Source organism: Giraffa tippelskirchi, chromosome 1 (assembly GCF_054371585.1).
Source record: "Giraffa tippelskirchi isolate mGirTip1 chromosome 1, T2T-mGirTip1v1.2.pri, whole genome shotgun sequence".
NCBI lineage: Eukaryota > Metazoa > Chordata > Mammalia > Artiodactyla > Giraffidae > Giraffa > Giraffa tippelskirchi.
In genome coordinates this window covers 74,228,195-74,247,337 of record NC_137275.1, presented here as the reverse complement: position 1 = coordinate 74,247,337, position 19,143 = coordinate 74,228,195, and the positions used below count along the sequence as shown (strand labels likewise).

General features: G+C 38.2%; 1 protein-coding gene across 14 annotated transcripts in view; it reads left to right on the top strand.

Moving 5' to 3' along the window:
• Positions 1 to 19,143, top strand: part of ABCG2 (ATP binding cassette subfamily G member 2 (JR blood group)) — a 134,114-nt gene that overhangs the window by 101,272 nt on the left and 13,699 nt on the right. For 13 of the 14 annotated variants that reach the window (XR_014083096.1, XR_014083097.1, XR_014083091.1 and 10 more), the window contains 6 exons: positions 548 to 662; positions 1,479 to 1,631; positions 4,277 to 4,434; positions 11,471 to 11,622; positions 13,674 to 13,778; positions 14,924 to 15,174. Coding sequence is in view for 11 of the 14 variants with exons in the window: in XM_081594048.1 (XP_081450174.1) it covers positions 548 to 662; positions 1,479 to 1,631; positions 4,277 to 4,434; positions 11,471 to 11,622; positions 13,674 to 13,778; positions 14,924 to 15,174 (934 nt within the window). In the remaining 3 variants the exon portion in view is untranslated. The remainder of the gene's footprint in view (positions 1 to 547; positions 663 to 1,478; positions 1,632 to 4,276; positions 4,435 to 11,470; positions 11,623 to 13,673; positions 13,779 to 14,923; positions 15,175 to 19,143) is intronic. The other variant, XM_081594091.1, reaches the window with a different exon arrangement.

Below are 19,143 nucleotides of genomic sequence, written 5' to 3'. Positions count from 1 at the left end.
TAGTTTTAAGGTGCTTTTAAAGAACACTTTCATATGAGTAGACGTTTGTTTGTTGAACATTTTCTACATGTCTAGTTTGGTACTGGTTGCTATGCATAAGGTGTAGTTGTGCTAGCTTGTGATTGTGTCCTGAGGAAGTCTTATTAGGTCAGCTTTACTAATAGAACACTAACAGGACCTGATGAGATGATTGGCATATGAAAAGGAAGGGGATAAAATTGAAAGTGGGGAGAGGAACCAACAGCATAGTGAAGGCTTATATCTTAAGCAAAGGAGCACATTGCCTGCCTGGAGACCCCCAGGGTCAGACACCCTAGGGGGAAGTTTGAGTGGTCTGTGCTGGATCAGGAAAGAGAGCTTTATTTTCATATTTTTGGGCTTTATTATAGCATATAATTTTTAAAAAGAAGGTAAGATTTAAAATATATGTATATAATTTTAGTTAAGCCATATAATTTCTTGATCTGTTAATTTGGATTCAAATTAGCTAAGAGGTAAAGCCTGATTTGGAGGGGAAAAGAAAAACAATAACGTATGTCTTTTATAGGTTGTTAGATGTCTTAGCTGCAAGGAAGGATCCACATGGATTATCTGGAGATGTTTTGATCAATGGAGCACCTCGACCTGCCAATTTTAAATGTAACTCAGGTTATGTGGTACAAGTAAGTATTTCTGACTTTACCTATTAGATTTCTTCTGATTTTTTGTATGGGCAAGTGCCTTGGCTGATAGTTGAGTGTGCTTCCAATTGACTACGTGACATAATCATAGAAACAACTTTTCTTTAAACCAGCTTTTCATAATCTGCTATAAGATTCAGAATAGTATTAAATGAAAAGAAAGTCTGGAATATGACCCTTGTAAGGGCAATAGTATCAACTCTTATTATCATATCATTTCTAAAACACATTACTAGTTTACTTTTTTTGCCTTACCCTCACCTCTCTCCTTCCCCTAGCTTAGAACAGTGTTATAGAATCCTTGTGTAAAGCATTCTATAAATGTCTGCCAGTAGTAATCATAATTACCTGTGTTCTCTCTGGGTATACAGGTTAGAAATGAAGATTAATTCATCAGGCTATGCAGCTGCCTGGACATGGAGTTATTGTAATTTGTTTAATTGCAAGTTCATTATTGGGGCGGGCTTCCCAGGTGGCACAGTGGTAAGCAATCCACCTGCCAATGCAGGAGATGCAAGAGATGTGGGTTCCATTCCTGGGTCAGGAAGATTCCCTGGAGAGGAGAATGGCAACCCACTCCAGTATTTTTGCCTGGAGTATCCCACGGACAGAGGACCCTGGCAGGCTACAGTCCATAGAATTGCCAAGAGTGGGCCATGACTGAGCACACAACACACACAAGTTCATTATTAGCTAGAACTTGGGTATCTTATTTTTGTGGATAAGTTACATATACTACAGAGTGATGGTATCAGAAAAGACCTGATATATCTTGTTAAAATGGCATTTTTCTTTAAGGATGATGTTGTGATGGGAACTCTGACAGTGAGAGAAAACTTACAGTTCTCAGCAGCCCTTCGGCTTCCAACAACTATGACAAATCACGAGAAAAATGAACGGATTAACATGGTTATTCAAGAGTTAGGTCTGGATAAAGTGGCAGATTCCAAGGTAATGTGGAAAAAAACTGATAATATCATAGTCAGCAAATAGGACCTTAGCTGTGTGGATAGTATAACTTACTCAGAGATTTTCTATAATATGTATGGTCAAGAGTGGCTGCTCTCTGAAGCCGTGAGAAAAGTGACTGGTTACCTAACATGAAGATGGAAGTTAACCAGGTTAAAAAAAACTAAAAGTGATTAACTCTTGGGAAGGAAGTGTGGCAATGTGTTCTAGTACATGGAAGTGTTCTTTGCTATGAACAGGTGACCCTTTCTGTGATTACAGCTCTTGATCCTCTCACACCTCTGGTTAGTTGGTTGTCGCGTCTCATTCAGTGTCTTCACGCTAACTTTCCTTCTTCCTGTTTTCTTTTCCCCTTGTAGTTGTTCTTCTTCTGTTCTTCCACGAGGCTTTCTTCCATTGCTTTTGAGAATTATATTTCTGGAATTCATAAATGATGAAAATTCAAGGATTCAGTATGTTTCACTTTGCTGTCAGTTGGCTTCCAAAATTACATTCAGTCAAACCAGGGGTTTATTTGTAGTTTGTGTAGCTTCCAACTTGTTTTTCTGAAGCCTTTCTTTTGACATTTTTGTCTCCCATCCCTCCCTCCCTCACTTCCCCTCTCCCTTTCTTCTACCAGTATCTGCTTACAGACTGTTACATGCTAGTCTATTTTAGGCTTTAGAGATAACAGTTGTAGGCAGGAGAGTAAAGTACCTCCTTTTGTGAGTTATGCAAGTTTAGAAAGAAAAATTGAGATAAATGAGTGACTTTTTCGGTTGATGACTAGGTATAAAAAGATTTTCTAGAAAACATCTGTATCTTTTGGTGAAGATGAGCTTTTCAGCTTGTGATGGCTCTAGTTTAGTCCCCTTGTGGTAGAGGTAACAAAGAATGGGGATATTTTGCTGGCTGCTGTTTCAGATAATACTTTCTGACATTATTTAATGTAAAGTATATTTTGCTATATTTTGTTTGGAAATATAACTCTGAGATACCACCAATTCCACTAAATTCATTTTGGGAGTAATTGGGTTTCCTTTGTATTAGCTCTATTTATTTGATATTGTCTTTCCAATAAGGTATTTACCATTCTTTACCTTTAAGTAAAAGTTCTCTACCAATAGGCAGTCATTACCCATTCCTTGCATGGATTTCCAGGGAAAATAAGCTGAAACAGTTTGTTGACTTAGAATTTATTTATCTAATTAATTGAAATACTTCACTTAATGTTTTTAGTTTTTATGAAATTTTAAGCATAACAAATGTAGAGAGAATAGTCTGATTACTTAGTTGTTACTGAGTCCAGGTTTGTACAGCTCACCATGTGACAGACCAGTAAATTGAGAGATGAATGTTGGGGCAAAGAAAAGTGACTTTATTTGAAAAGTCAGCAGACTGAGAAGATGGTGGATGAATGTCCCAAAGAGCTATCTTGCCCAAATTTTAATTAGACTTATTTTATACTAAAAGAGGAAGAGGGTATGATTGGTTGTTGCAAACTTCTTGATGTCAGAATCTGTTGTTCTTGCAGCTGTTCATGTGGATCTGGTCACAATGTTCCTATAAACCTCTAACAAGACAAATGTTATTCTCTGTTATGCAACTTTCTATCTCTGTATGAATGGAAAAGTCTAATCATTCTGACCTTTAAAGGTCAGACCCTTGAGAATGGGCTATCCTGTATGGACTATAAGCCATATTCATTCACATTTCCTCATTTGTCTCCAAAATGTCTGTTACAGGTCAGTTGTTAGAGGATCCAATCACGGGCATGAGTAGCACTTGATTATCTTTTTGAAGACTCATCATATAAGAATTGAAGTGATAATATGATTGAACCTGACTTCATATTGAATCTATTCCTTTGGATCTAACCTGTATACTCTGTTGCCTGTTTTTAGTCATGCTGGCTCTACATCTTTTACAAAAGGATATTGATAACTATTAATATAAGAATTATTTCCTACTTCCTTTCTCCCCCAAAACCTTCCTGGTCTCCCATCACACAGTAATGCTGACTGGTTGAAAAGACCCAGCCAGTTGCCTTGTAGAATAGTCTACCTTCCTATGTAGAATAGCCCTATAGAATAGTCTACTCATCCAGTTGCCCTGTAGAATGAGTCAGGACTTCTTTAGTAAGTTAAGGTACAGGAGGGCTCAATTTGGGAAGCCTTATGATGATTTAAGAGGTGCTAATGTGGTATAATAGAAGGTGAACTTTGCTAGCTACCAAGCCACACTGATGACTTTGTTGGGGATGGGGTGGGGGGGATCAGAAGGCTATAAGACTAACAATTATAGATGCTTTCAACTTCTCCGCTCCTATCTTCATCTCCCTTTTTGGTCTGTAATTTCAGACCAAATCTTTTAGTGTTCTAGCTTAGCTGTCTTAAAACTAAACGTTTGGGTTGATAAGAAACGTATAAAGCATAGATTTCATATCTTACCAGTTCTGACCTGAACCTCAGTTTACTCTTCAAGTTAAAGATAAGCCTACCTCTTCTTCCATATAGTCATTTATTTGCTATTCCGAATAAACAAGGATGATGTGATGAAGTACCTCTTATAGGGCTGGAACATTTTAGGAGCTCAACAAATGATAGTGACAGAGGATGTTATTTGTAATTATGATATTTGTGTTTTAGGTTGGAACTCAGTTTATCCGTGGTGTGTCTGGAGGAGAAAGAAAAAGGACTAGTATTGCAATGGAGCTTATTACTGATCCATCCATCTTGTTCCTGGATGAGCCCACAACTGGCTTAGATTCAAGCACAGCAAATGCTGTCCTTTTGCTCCTGAAGAGGTAAATGCCATGAGAACATTCTTTCACTCATCCACCATGTGGTCACCTGCTACGTACCAGGTATTATTCTTGGTGCAAGGGATTCATCAGTAAGCACAACAGACAGAAATGTCTTCCTTGGTTGTAGGGAAAGTCAGTTAACAAATGTAAGTGTTTCATGAAAAATGAGGCGGGCTGAGAGCATAGCAAAATATGACTATGGTGGAATAGAGATGCTGTGTTATATATAGAATGATCAGGGAAGACCTCAAAGAGGTCTTGAGCTGGGAGCAAGTGAACAAGACCTGGATATATAGGAGTAGAGAGTTCTAGTGGAAGGGACAGCCAGTGGCCCTGAGGCAGAGTGTGCCTCCTGTGTTTGGAACCCAGTAAGCTATGGAGGGAGATGGGTGTTACTTATTGATTACTTTGCTCAGGGTGCCTTAGTGTAGTATAACAGACTGGATGGCTTAATGCAGAAATTTAGTTCCTTATGTTTTTGGAGTCTAGATGTCCAAGATCAGGCATTCAGCAGAACTGTTTCTTCTGAGGTCCCTTTCCTCACCTTGTAGATAGCTGTCTTCTCTCTGTGTTTTTACTTCATCTTCCCTCTGTGTATCCATGTCCTAATCTCCTCTTCTTATAAGGACACTGGTCCTGATTGAATGATGACACTCACATGACCTTATTTATCATAATTGCTTGTTTATAGTAAAGAGCCTCTCTCCAAATACAGTTATATTCTGAGGTGCTAGGGGTCAGGACCTCAACATGAATTTGGAGGACACACAATTCAGTTCATAACAGTTAGACAAGGACATGAGATGGGATTGAGTGGTTGGCAGATTATATAGACTGTAGGCCACTCTAAGAACTATGGCTTTTAATGTCTGGATGATGTGGGAAGCTTTCAGATAGTTGTAGAACCGAGGACCGGCAGTTATGTAGAGAAAAGGCTGTATAATTGGTCAGGGGTGAGTGGGAGGAATCCAGTCAGGAGGCTGTTTGTATTAGCGCAGTTGAGGTATGATGCCACCTTTGACTAGGATGGTAGTGGTAAGAGGGGGAGAAGTGGGTGGGTTCTATCTGTTTTGCAAATAGAATCAACAGGATTAGCTTAGAACTGGATGTAGGGTGTGATTATTGAGAGAATAACTTCTGAGATTTGGGGCCTGAAAAATGGAAGAATGGAGTAAAGAATGTAATTTACAGAGGGAGAAGGAAGGAGAGGGTGGGATGTAGGAAGAGAATAACATGGAAACATATACCCTGCCATGTGTAAACTAGGTAGACAATGGGAATTTGCTATATGATTCAGGGAACTCAAACTGGGGCTCTGTAACAATCTAGAGGGGTGTGATGGGGAGGGAGGTTTAAAGGGAGGGGACATAGGTATACCTATGACTGATTCATGTTGATGTTTGGTAGAAACCAACACAATATTGTAAAGCAATTATACTTCAAGTAAAAATAAATTCATTAAAAAAAAAAAAGAATGTCATTTTCTTTTACAAAGATGATGGGAGGAGAATCATGGTTATAGGAGAAATTTCAAAAGTTTTGGACATCTTTTTTAAAATTAATTTTTAAAAAGTTTCAACCTCACAGAACAGTTACAAGAGTAGTACCAAGTACTATGTTATCACCTTACACACCTCCCAGCCACAGAGTCAACAGCACTGATGCTATTGTCACCATCAAGTCCATGAACTCCAGTCAGACTTCCCCAACTGGCCCAGAAGTGTCTTTTTTTTCCCTTTCTGGCTCAGGCTTATCTCAAGTAACCACCCCCCCCTTTTTTTTTGGTCTTTTCTAATCCTGAACAGTTCTTTTTTCTTTCCCTGCCTCTCACGTCCTCACACATATTCGAGAGTACAATTCATAGGGCGACCCTCAAGTTGTATCCATCCAGTGTTTCCTCATGACCAGACTCATGCCATGAATTCTTGGCAGGGATGCTGCAGAAATGATGCTGTATTCTCAGTGATAACATCAGGCTGTGTGATTTTGACTTCTCCCATCATGAATGATGTTAACCTTCATCAGCTGGTCATGTTGGTATCTTCTGGCTTTATCTGCTATGAAATAACTATTTTCCCTTTGTAATTGATTAGTATTTTAGGGGACATAATCAGATATTAGGCCAGTATCCTTCCTGTTCCTCATCAAATCTTCCATGCACCAGTTTTAGCCTATCTTCACAACTGCCTCTATCAGCTATGAGTATGAGGGTAACCAAGTGGTGATTTTCTTTTTACATCATTCATTCAACATGTATTCATTGGTCTTTTATTGTAAAGAAACTTTCTTCCTTCTCTGTTCATATGTTTACTCATTTTCTCCTTTTATTAAGTGGGTTATAATCTGTTATTCTTACTTATTTTCATGACAAAATTCACCCTGATTTGGCAAGTCTGCCTTTTGTGTCCTTTTACGTGTCCCTGTCATTCTTTAAACATTGCTTTACCTTATGGTCAGCAAGATGTTCCAGGCTCATCTTGTACTTTTCCTGTATCAGATGTTTCTTCATGGAGTACTGCTTCCTCCCAGTTTAGCTATGATTTAAAAACCAAGATCTGATTACGTGGTGTGCTCACTGCTATGGGAGTGTCATTGCTTCTAGACCCACTTAGCAGACAGACTTAGGAAATGTGTATGTGTATGTATGTGTATATAACATAGAAATACATATGTATATTTTATTTGGAAATATATTTACTGTAAATATGTTATATGTATGTGTGTAATAGTTTGAATAGGACTTACATGTATAAGCATATTTGTAACTATTGCACTATTAGTGTGTACATATTTTTTTAAAAAAGTGAATTTATATTATTTCCAATCCTGATCTAACACTTGAGTGCTCTTTTTAGCCTTCCGCCTTTCCGTGTTTTTAAATGACTTTTCAGACAGTGAGAAACTTGGCTCCCATTATCTCAGTATGTTTCCTTTCTTCCTCAGTAAACTAACTTAATTGTTCAATTTAATCAGTTTCCCAGTCACTTTGGCGGTTCCCTATGCTTACCACCTCTGGGACAATTAACGCTACTCCCCATTTTTAAAAAGCTGTTTTTTTAAAAGTTTTCTTTCTTTATTTTATATATATATATATATATATATATATATGTATATGTATATGTATATTTTGGTGGGGGCATGTTGGCCCTTTGTTCCTGTACATGGGGAACTTCTCTAGTTGCAGCAAGTGGTGGCTACTCTTTGTTGCAGTACACAGGCTTCTCACTGAGGTGGCTTCTCATTGTGGAGTATGGGCTCTAGAGCACCAGTTCAGTAATTATGGCACATGGGCTTAGGTGCCCCTCGGCATGTGGGGTCTTTCTGGAGCAGGGATCGAACTCAATGTCCCGTGCTTTGGCATGTGGATTCTTAACCACTGGACTACCAGGGAAAACCCTACCTTGCTTCTTCGGATGTCCATGCCCTTGTAAGCAAGCCCCTATGCGAGAATAAGAAAAAATGGGAAGATGGAAATGTCTAAGATTTTAGACGTTTTAAGTTTGAGATATCAATTGCACATGTAAGTGAAGATGTCAAGTAACAGGTCTGGGATTTAGGTTCAGTTAGAGAATATATCCATGATATTTTTATTATCTGTAATTAATTATGTTAACATTGTTCATTAGAGAATGATGACTTCAGTTCAGTTCAGTTGCTCAGTTGTGTCCAACTGTTTGCGACCTCATGGACTGCAGCTCGCCAGGCCTCCCTGTCCATCACCAACTCCTGGAGTTTACTCAAACTCATTCCCATTGAGTTGGTGATACCATCGACCATCTCATCCTCTGTCATCCCCTTCTCCTCCTGACCTCAATCTTTCCCAGCATCAGGGTCTTTTCAAATGAGTCAGCTCTTTGCATCAGGTGGCCAAAGTATTGGAGTTTCAGCTTCAACATCAGTCCTTCCAATGAACATTCAGGGCTGATTTCCTTTAGGATGGACTAGTTGGATCTCCTTGCAGTCCAAGGGACTCTCAACACTCTTCTCCAACACCACAATTCAAAAGCACCAATTCTTTGGCGCTCAGCTTTCTTCACCGTCCAACTCTCACATCCATACATGACTACTGGAAAAACCATAGCCTTGACTAGATGGACCTTTGTTGGCAAGGTAATGTCTCTGCTTTTTAATATGCTGACCAATAGGTTGGTCATAACTTTTCTTCCAAGGAGTAAGTATCTTAATTTCATGGCTGCAGTCACCATCTGAAGTGATTTTGGAGCCCCCCAAAATAAAGTCTTCCACTGTTTCCACTGTTTGTCCATCTGTTTTCCATGAAGTGATGGGACTGGATGCCATGATCTTAAGTTTTCTGAATGTTGAGTTTTAAGCCAACTTTTTCACTCTCCTCTTTCACTTTCATCAAGAGGCTCTTTAGTTCTTCTTCACTTTCTGCCATAAGGGTGGTGTCATCTGCCTATCTGAGATTATTGATATTTCTCCCAGCAATCTTGATTCCAGCTTGTGCTTCCTCCAGCCCAGCGTTTCTCATGATGTACTCTGCACATAAGTTAAATAAGCAGAGTGACAATATACAGCCTTGATGTACTCCTTTTCCTATTTGGAACCAGTCTGTTGTTCCATGTCCAGTTCTAACTGTTGATTCCTGACCTGCATACAGATTTCTCAGGAGCCAGGTCAGGTGGTCTAGTATACCATCTCTTTCAGAATTTTCCACAGTTTATTGTGATCCACACAGTCAAAGGCTTTGGCATAGTCAATAAAGCAGAAATAGATGTTTTTCTGGAACTCTCTTGCTTTTTTGATGATCCAGCGGACGTTGGCAATTTGATCTCTGGTTCCTCTGCCTTTTCTAAAACCAGATTGAACATCTGGAAGTTCATGTTTCAAGTATTGTTGAAGCCTGGCTTGGAGAATTTTGAGCATTACTTTGCTAGCGTGTAGATGAGTGCAATTGTGTGTGAGTTTGAGCATTCTTTGGCATTGCCTTTCTTTGTGATTGGAATGAAAACTGACCTTTTCCAGTCCTGTGGCCACTGCTGAGTTTTCCAAATTTGCTGGCATCTTGAGTGTAGCACTTTCACAGCATCATCTTTTAGGATTTGAAATAGCTCAACTGGAATTCCATCACCTCCACTAGCTTTGTTTGTAGTGATGCTTCCTAAGGCCAACTTGACTTCACATTCCAAGATGTCTGGCTCTAGGTGAGTGATCACACCATCATGTTTATCTGGGTCATGAAGATCTTTTTTGTACAGTTCTTCTGTGTATTCTTGCCACCTCTTCTTAATATCTTCTGCTTCTGTTAGGTCTATACTGTTTCTGTCCTTTATTAAGCCCATCTTTGCATGAAATGTTCCCTTGATATCTCTAATTTTCTTGAAGAGATCTCTAGTCTTTCCCATTCTATTGTTTTCCTCTATATCTTTGTGACCTTTCCTGATCACTGAGGAAGGCTTTCTTATCTCTCCTTGCTGTTCTTTGGAACTCTGCATTCAAATGGATATATCTTTCCTTTTCTCCTTTGCTTTTTCCTTCTCTTTTTTCACAGCTATTTGTAAGGCCTCCTCGACAGCCATTTTGCTTTTTTTTTTCCACAATGGTGACTTGACATAGAATATCATACCGTGTTATGCTTCATTATGTTTTGGACTAGTTAGCTCACAAGCATCTTTCCTCACATTGGAGAGCTTTAACCTAATTTGTCTAGAGTTCCACTGTGTATTCTGATCACTTGGGGTCTTATTAAAATGCAGATTCTTATTCTAGATCTCTGAATGGGAGGCCTAGGTTCTCCATTTCTAATAGGGGATACTGATACTGATACCTCAGTGGTCCTCAGACCACACATGGAGAACAGAGTTCTCACACCAGCCCACCTCCCTGCTGCCAGTCCTTTACTGGCTCCTTACTGTCTACTGAATAATGAGCCAACTCTGAGTGACAGGATTCATTATGGGCCTGTTGTTTGTTGCCGTCTGTTTTGCAGTCTGCAGCTCCTGCCTCTACACATATACCTCAGCTCTGCAATGACACTGAACTACTTGCAGTTTTTGGAGTAGATCTTGTTATGGAACATTTTGTTTGCTGTCTTCCTCCACCTTCTCTCCCTGTCAGTCCCTCTGATACACACTTACATCATCTTCAGATGGGTTATAGGCTTACAAGGCACCTTCAGCTACTTTTATTCCTCCTTGTATCAAAATGATTGGTCTTTTTGAGGTAGAACAAACTTGTATCCATGGCTAGCATATAGTACTGAGAAAATGTTTAAATTGATGTGATTCTTCTCATACTACTACTAATAATAGTAGTTTATTGTTTTCAATAATAGTTTTTGAGTGGTGATTTTGGCTTTTCTTCCTTCTATCTATAAGTAGTAGCTCCTGTATGAAGATAGGAGTTACTATCTTTTGGCCATGGTATTAGATCAGGGATCAAATCCCAGCCCTGCCCCTTCTAACTGTGATGCTTTGAGCCGTTGCTTAGTTCTCTGAGCCTTATCTGTTATATAGAGGTAAAATTATTGGTACTGTTTTGTAACAATATTGTGAGAATTTAGATGAGGTCATCTATAAAAACAAGGATATAGTCAGTACCCAGTAATGTTAATTCTATTATTAAGGCAGAGAATTGAAAACTAGTTCTGAAAGAGCCAGAAGACTTAAATAAATGATCAATAAGGATGGGGCATATGACCATTGTTTTAAGATTTAGTTCATAATAAGTTTTCAAACTTGAGTGTACTTACAAATTACCTGGGTGCTTGTTAAAATACGCTTCCCTGGACCCAGCAGGTCTGAGTAGACTGTCCAGGAATATACATTTTAAATTAATATTCTGATTGATTCTAGATTGCCCATGGAAAACACTTTAGAAACCCTAGTTTCATGAAAACATTGAGTTTAGGTTCCCTAAGTATCAGATAGATTATATGACATGAGAAGTTAGTAACAGAAAATCAAGTTGAATAAGGAATAAATGCTCTAAAGGCAGGGGTAATAAAGTATGTTACCAAGAAGTGTAAGTTTCAGATGTTTAATGACTCATTGTTGTCTTCTCATTATTAATTTAGGATGTCTAAACAAGGACGGACAATCATCTTCTCCATTCATCAGCCTCGTTATTCCATCTTCAAGTTGTTCGATAGCCTCACCTTGTTGGCCTCAGGAAGACTAATGTTCCATGGACCTGCTCAGGAGGCCTTGCATTACTTTGAATCCATTGGTATGGTTGCCTTTTTTGTGCTGTAAGATCCTTCATTAATACTATCCTAAAAGAAAACAAAGGGGTCACTTGGAGTGCTGTTTGATCTTTGAGTAGATATACATATATCACAGTTTCCACTGCTCCGAAACATCTTCAGTTAGTTTGGGGCTAGAGTTTTTCTTTACTTTGCAGTGCCCGTTTGTTATTTATGTCTCTTTTTTGTCCTATTTGAGTACATGCACATGCACACATGTGTTTTGTGTGTGTGTGTGTGTGTGTGTGTATTTCTAATGGGGCTATATCTGTTGTCCTCGGTTCTGGTGACCTTTCCCTAACAGTTCAGTAAATATATTGACCTCATGGCCAGTTATCTGTCAGATGGATATTTTTGGAAAGATCTAATGTCCCTAAGTTATTTGTCTTCTTAGCTAATACAGATTAAGGTTTATCATGTTCTTCCCTTACATGGGATATTGGTTTCCCTTGGTGAGGGTTCATGGAGATGCTATTATATTTAATTTTCTAGTGATATTAGGTTGTGGATTTAGCATGTATGCAACTTACCTGTCAATACAATGGCTAGTCATAAGTCTGACTTCAATGGGCCAACATGTCTGATGGTTCTGGACTGCCTGATTCTATTTAAAATGGAAATATATAATTTTTAAATGACTCATGCAGTCTACTTTGTTTTAGAGGTACTTGAATATGATTATAGGTGATGCTCCATGACCTCAAATATAGTTTAAAATATTTGCCAGCCATATTTTAAAATGTATTTGTTTAATCTCTATCATTTAAAATTAAGCCTACATGGGTCAAGAGTTCTGGGGAGATGAACCTAAGGGTCAGACTACAGGCAAAGCTGAGTTTAGATGATCATGTTGTTACTGAGTCTAAGCTCATGCTGCTTGCTGCACAACAGGCCAATAAATCAAGAGATAATTTGCTGGGTCAAGGATTAGCGACTTTATTTGGAAAGCTAGCAGATCAAGATGATGGGCTAGCATCCCAAAGAACCATCTTACCCATGTTATAAATCAGGCTTCTTTTATACTAAAAGGAAAGGGGGTGTGGTTGATTGCTGCAAACTTGTTGGTGTTGGAATCCTTTGTTCTTGCATCTGCCTGTGTGGGTCTGGTCATGATGTTCCTATAAACCTCCAGCAAGACAAATGTTATTCTTTGTTCTGCAACTTTTTATCTCTATATGAATGGAAAAGTGTTACACCTTTAGAGATCAGACCCTGGAGAATGAGCTATCCCATATATTTCAGGCTACAGGCAACATTCGTAACTTGTAGCAAAAGCAATAGAATAGGTTAAAGTAAATTATGGAATAGGTTAAAGTAAAAGAAACAGATCCAGTATGGGTCAGATTTGTTCTTCCCTGTTACAGTGCCACAAGAGGTCGAGGTGATCATTCAACTGTGCTGTGCCAGCTACATTCTCTTGAGAATGCTGTTCTGGTGATTTGTTCTCTATATTAGAATTATAATAGCATAATAAAGAACCATTTGGACCTAAATTTAGTATGAGCAGAAATAATCATTGCTGAAGTGGGTACTAGCATTCTAGAAGTCTCTTAGGGAACTTGAAGAGCAGAACATGCCCCAGGCCTCTCCCGAACACAGTCCTTCTGTGTCTTAGCTGGCTTTGCTTGTTGCCTTGCTTTAAAAAGCATTAGTCTTTCTATGGCTTTTTATTTCGATGTGTTTTTTTTTTTCTTAGACCCATGTCTAGATTTTTGAAGAAGTTCTGATAAGCACCAGAACATATTGCTAGCTATTTCAGCTCTCATGAATTATGATGGGTTAGGACCAAGCTCTAATGTAAGACATTCTAATAGTTTGGAGTATGTTGTTTTGTGAAGAGTCAGAAAATTGTTGAAATATTGTATGATTAAATATATAAAAGGAAAATGTAAATTAATGAGGGGAGAAGAGAGAAGGAAAACGAGGGTGAAATTATTAGATTCTGTCTTCCCTAGCAGCACCTCCCTCACCTCTAAAACAGTCTTTAGTTACCAGGACTATCAATTTTGTGTACCTGAGTTACCTTCTTTTGCAGGTTTCCACTGTGAGCCCTATAATAACCCTGCAGACTTCTTTCTGGACGTCATTAATGGAGACTCTTCTGCTGTGGTGTTAAATAGAGAAGACACAGGTGATGAAGGTAAGCAAATCTGTTGATAATCACAGATTATTTTCTAATTGAGTTGGCCGAAGTTTAGCAATGTGGTAGCTTATTAAACCATGGCTGTGTGAATTTATATTAGTGCTATCCTCTGATACTGGTTGTACTAGTTTGTTTGGCTGCTGCAACAAAAATACCATAGACCAAATGGTTTAAACAATAGACATTTTCTCCTTTCAATTCTGGAGACAGCAAGTCCAGGATCAAGGTGTCAGCAGATTCAGTGTCTGCTGAGGACCTACTTCCTGGTTCATAGATGGGAGACCATATTATAGCTTCTTCAGGTGGTGGGAGTAGGGAGGGAGCTCTCTGGGGCCTGTTGCATAAGGGCACTAATCCCACCTCTTGAGGGCTCCAGCCTCATGACCTAATCATCCCTCAAAGTCATTCCATTCAAATACCATCACACTGGGGATTGGGTTTCAGCATATGAATTTTGGGGACACACAAACGGTCAATCTAGTAGCAGCAGTCAACACAGATTTTTTTCATCTGTGAGAGTGCTATTTATTTAATCTGTAAATAAGCATTGATAGGACAATGTCAGTTCTAACAAGAGTTCCCATTTTAAAAGAAGTGCCCATTGTTTACAGATTGGTCCCTTGGTTTCCATGGAGGATTGGTTTCAGAACCCCCTCCCCCTGTGCCCTGTAGACACCAGAATCCAAGGATGCTCAAGTCCCTTACAATAGGCCCTCTGTATCCCTGGGTTCCATGTCTGCGGATTCAGAGGGCCAACTGTATAGTGTTTTGAAATAAGAAACTTGGCAATTTATGCATTTATTCATTGTAAAAAGCAAGGACCAGGTGTTTTGTTTTATTTTGTTTTGTTTAGGAATTATAACTTCGAATTGTGAGAAGTCTATTTTGAAAGATTTAGGGTCCAAATATTATAATTAGGAAAAGGTTAGTGAATTTGCTGTATCCGTAAGTTTATGGAGGGAGGCCAATTTCATCTGATTTCTTACCTTGTAAAGCAGTGACAGAACCTATAATTTTTTTATACTCAAGCTTTAGAATGAAGGTGCTAGAGTAGAATCTAAGAAAGGTGTTATAGAAAAATGGATTAAATCTGTTGTTATTTTTTTAATAATGTTTCCTTTTTATCTGCTTTTATTCCACAGCCAAAGAGACTGAAGAGCCTTCTAAGAAAGATACTCCGCTCGTAGAAAAATTAGCTGAGTTTTATGTCAACTCCTCCTTCTTCAAGGAAGCAAAAGTTGAATTAGATAAATTCTCAGAGGATCAGAAAAGGAAGAAGCTTTCATCCTACAAGGAGATCACTTATGCCACCTCCTTCTGTCATCAGCTCAAATGGATTTCCAGGCGTTCATTCAAAAATTTACTGGGTAATCCCCAGGCTTCTATAGCTCAGGTAACCTACCGGAGTCTTCTAATTATGCTGTAAAATACTCATTTGGGGGACAATATGCTTATCTTCTGCCCATGCTGTATTTATTTATCCCCATTCCATTTAGGGTATAGAAACAAGCAAAACCTAATTAGGTTTTTACTTTTAGAAAGATTTCTTTTTTAGTGGTTTTTTTTTTTTTTTGGATCATCCACTCAGAATTTTTTTGGTTCAAACAAGCTGTAATGGATAATCTTTGTAGAAAAAAAAATTTTTTTTCCAAAAATTGTGAAGTAAAAAAAATGTTTGACCACATTTGTGGTTTTCTGATGGCTGCACATGTTCGTTTCCTGATGCATTTAATAAGTTCTTATTGATTATGTGTTGCATTTTGGAGCTTGTATATAGCCATGAACAAAAATAAAATCACTGCTCTTGGGGAGCTTTCTTATGAGGAGAGACAGATGATAAATTCATATAGAAATAAATAGCATCTCAGATGGTAAAAGGGTCTGGGAAGAGAGTTTAAGGAGAGAAATGGAGAAAGGAAATGAGAAAGGAAAGGAAGAAGGGAAGAGGGAAAGAAAGGAAAGAGTTTGGTTGGTTTGCATCTTACATCAGGTGACCAGGGACACCTTCAGCTTGGTGTCACTGAATGCCCCCGAAAGCAGTAGTGCCGTTCACTGTTTTCTCAAAGAGCCTGTTTACAGATGCTGTCCCTTCTAATCAACCTTCCTCATTTAGGGGTTCTGATCTTAGGAGAGCACTAGATACCTAAAACAGTGTGCAGTTAACACAAAGGTAGTAAGCAGACTGGAATTCTGTTCAATAAGTCTCTTCACTATCAGACTGCTACTGCTGCTGCTGCTGCTGAGTCGCTTCAGTCGTGTCTGACTCTGTGCGACCCCATAGACGGCAGCCCACCAGGCTCCCCCGTCCCTGGGATTCTCCAGGCAAGAATACTGGAGTGGGTTGCCATTTCCTTCTCCAATGCATGAAAGGGAAAAGTGAAAGTGAAGTCGCTCAGTTGTGTCCGACTCTTAGCGACCCCATGGACTGCAGCCTACCAGGCTCCTCCGTCCATGGGGTTTTCCAGGCAAGAGTACTGGAGTGGGTTGCCAGTGCCTTCTCCACACTATCAGACTGACCTTCTCTTAATTAAGTTGAATTAATGTTCTTTTTTCTCTTTTGCCCAACTTCATTGATAGTTGCTGATGATTACTCCTTTATGATTTTTCTGTTATTCTTAAGCCCTCTGTCATCCAAAACCCTCATTTTTTCATCCTTTCTAAGGAAGTCAATTTAACCAGTCATTTTGGCAGTAGCTGATTTTATTTTCATTGAATTTCTACTGAGTACTGAAAGATGGCATATTGTTGGCTCTAATGAAATATCACTGATTGCTTACTATACATGCCATCATTTTCATACTGTGGTACTGTTGCCTTTTAAGTATTAATTTCAAGAGCCTATATCCATCGAGACATACTGTTCATTAATCCAGACACTTTTTACTTGTTATTTGGCGTTTGTCAGAACATGAACAGTTTTATGTACTTTCAGTCAAGGATACTTTTAAATTCTCTTAGTAGATTTGATGTCATTTGGGAACAACTTCTGTAAATAAAGTCAACCTCATTATCCATTGTTCAACAGTAAAATGATATAAGAGTGTTGATTCTTTAGTGTGATTTATGCATTAGATTTTTTTATTTGGAAAAGAAATTTCTCTTGCTTCTGAAAGTGGTTTCTAAATATCTTGTCCAAGTCACATATGATCAGCCCTCAGTATCCACAAGTTCTGCACCCACTGAGGTTGGAGGAGTTCACAGATGTGGAGGGCTGACTGTATGACTCCATTTTCTATAAGGGGCTTGAACATCTGTAGATTTTGATATCCAAAGGAATCCCCCTGCTAATACCAGGGAATGACTCTATGTGGTAGTTCTGGGCAGGGGTGATTAGAATGTGGGGCTGTTTTTAATAGTACACCAGGTTTCTGCATCTTTTGGTGCTAGGTTTTCTTCAGATTCCAGCTCCAGACAGGCCTAGTGTCTCCAGGTTGCATGTTCAGCCTACTTTCCTCCTCAGTGAACTCAACTCCGCCAAAGGAATCCCAACAATGTTCACAGCAGTGATAATCTCACAGAACAAGGACAGAATCTTGCATCTGCCTGTGGGGGGAAACTCTTCTTCAGATGAGTCAGTACTGGAAAGTTAGCTAAGCCAGAAGTAGGCAAACCTTTTTTGTAAAGGGTCAAAGAGTAAATACTGTAAGATTTGTGGGTCACATGGTCTTTGTCTCAGGTAGTCAACCCTGCCATTTTAGCAAGGAAGTAGCCATAAATGCATTTAAAAAATAAACATGACTGTGTTCCAATAAAGCTTTATTCATGGACACTGAAATATTAATTGTATATGAATTTCACATTACAAGAAATATTATTCTCTTTTTTTTTGGCCATTAAAAAAATGGTCAAAAAAACCCACAAACCTTTTTGAGCTCATGGGAACAGAAATAAGCCTAGGGGCCATAGCTTGCTGACTTCTGTTTAGGGTTTTTTAATCTTGAGAGTCTGTCTTTTGCTTCTCTAAGTGTTTGAAAGTGGAGCTATTAAAATGTTTTATGGCTTCCTGTTGATAAATCTTGTGTGGACAGTCTTATAGCCATAGTTAGTTTTGAACTAGTCATTTACATGAGCTAGACTTTGCTTTTGGTAATGCATTTAACCAAAGGTTGTCTTTGGAAGATCTTGGAATGAATGGATTTTCTATATAAGATTTAATATTCATTTAATGTCCCAAAGTTTTCCTGGTCAAATCAATTTGGAAAATACTATCATGTCTCTAGGAGAGTCATAGTTTCTATTAGCACATTTAACATTTGACTATGGATTAATTTTTTCAGCAACAGCCATAAACATCCCTTAGAATTCACCTTGAAAAATGTTGGTAAACACAATTGAACAAAATTAGAATTACATATTTAGGAAATGTCCTTTTTTTTCCCCTTCTTTCAAAAGACTCCAGCTGCACAGTACTCATAGGATAGAGTCTCTTTGCTCCAATGAGAAAAGTTTAGTCTTCCTGTTTGTTTTCTTTTCCTTAATGGAAAAAGGAATAATATAGACACACCTTGTAAAAGCATGCTAAAATTATGAGATTAATCACTTTGTCAGTGTTTGAAAACTTTCCTTGAAAATACTTTTAGCACTTTGAAACCTTTAGGAAACATCTTAATGATAAAACTGACAGTCTGTTAATATGTTATTAAGTTTGAATGCAAAAGAAGCAAAGCATGTAGAGTGTCCGCTTTTAAAAGTCTGAATATTCTTGGAGTTTTACAGTGTGAAAGTATAGATTTGTATACATGTGCATGCACACATGCTAATGGGGTCATCATTATTTATTTTGGGAGTTGGTCTGTTGACATGAAGTATAGTACATTTTGAAGTAATTAAGATAAGCCAGGGTAGTAAATTATTTTTTTTTCAAATTTCTGACTGTGTTTTTTTAGCAAGGCAATTTTTAAGTACATCTTAAATCATATTCTTTCCAGACTCTGGTCTTCACAAGCTAGTCTTCACAGATCATGATCTTGTTTTCCAATTTTGTTTGTCTCATGTCAAAAGTGTCTTGACAAGTTACCACAAGCCTTGATACCATTGCACTGTTGTAGTGCAGAGGTGTTTTTTTTTTAACTCTGAAGGTTCCAAGGTACATGGTAGGATATTTTGTTTTCTTTGGATGATCATATCTTATATCTTTATACATTTAATAAAATTTAATTAAAAGTATAATAAATATAATTTCCTTATATGTTATAACATAACCGTAAATCTTTGTTTATAAAAGTGTCTTTAAGAGACATTTTATCAACCTTAAAAATCTTAAAAACGAAATTGAGGTTTATCCAGTCTTCTTAGGAGTCATCAAACACTCTTAGGAGTCAGCAAAGGTGGGTAAGAATGGCACAGAATTGGCAGCTTAGTC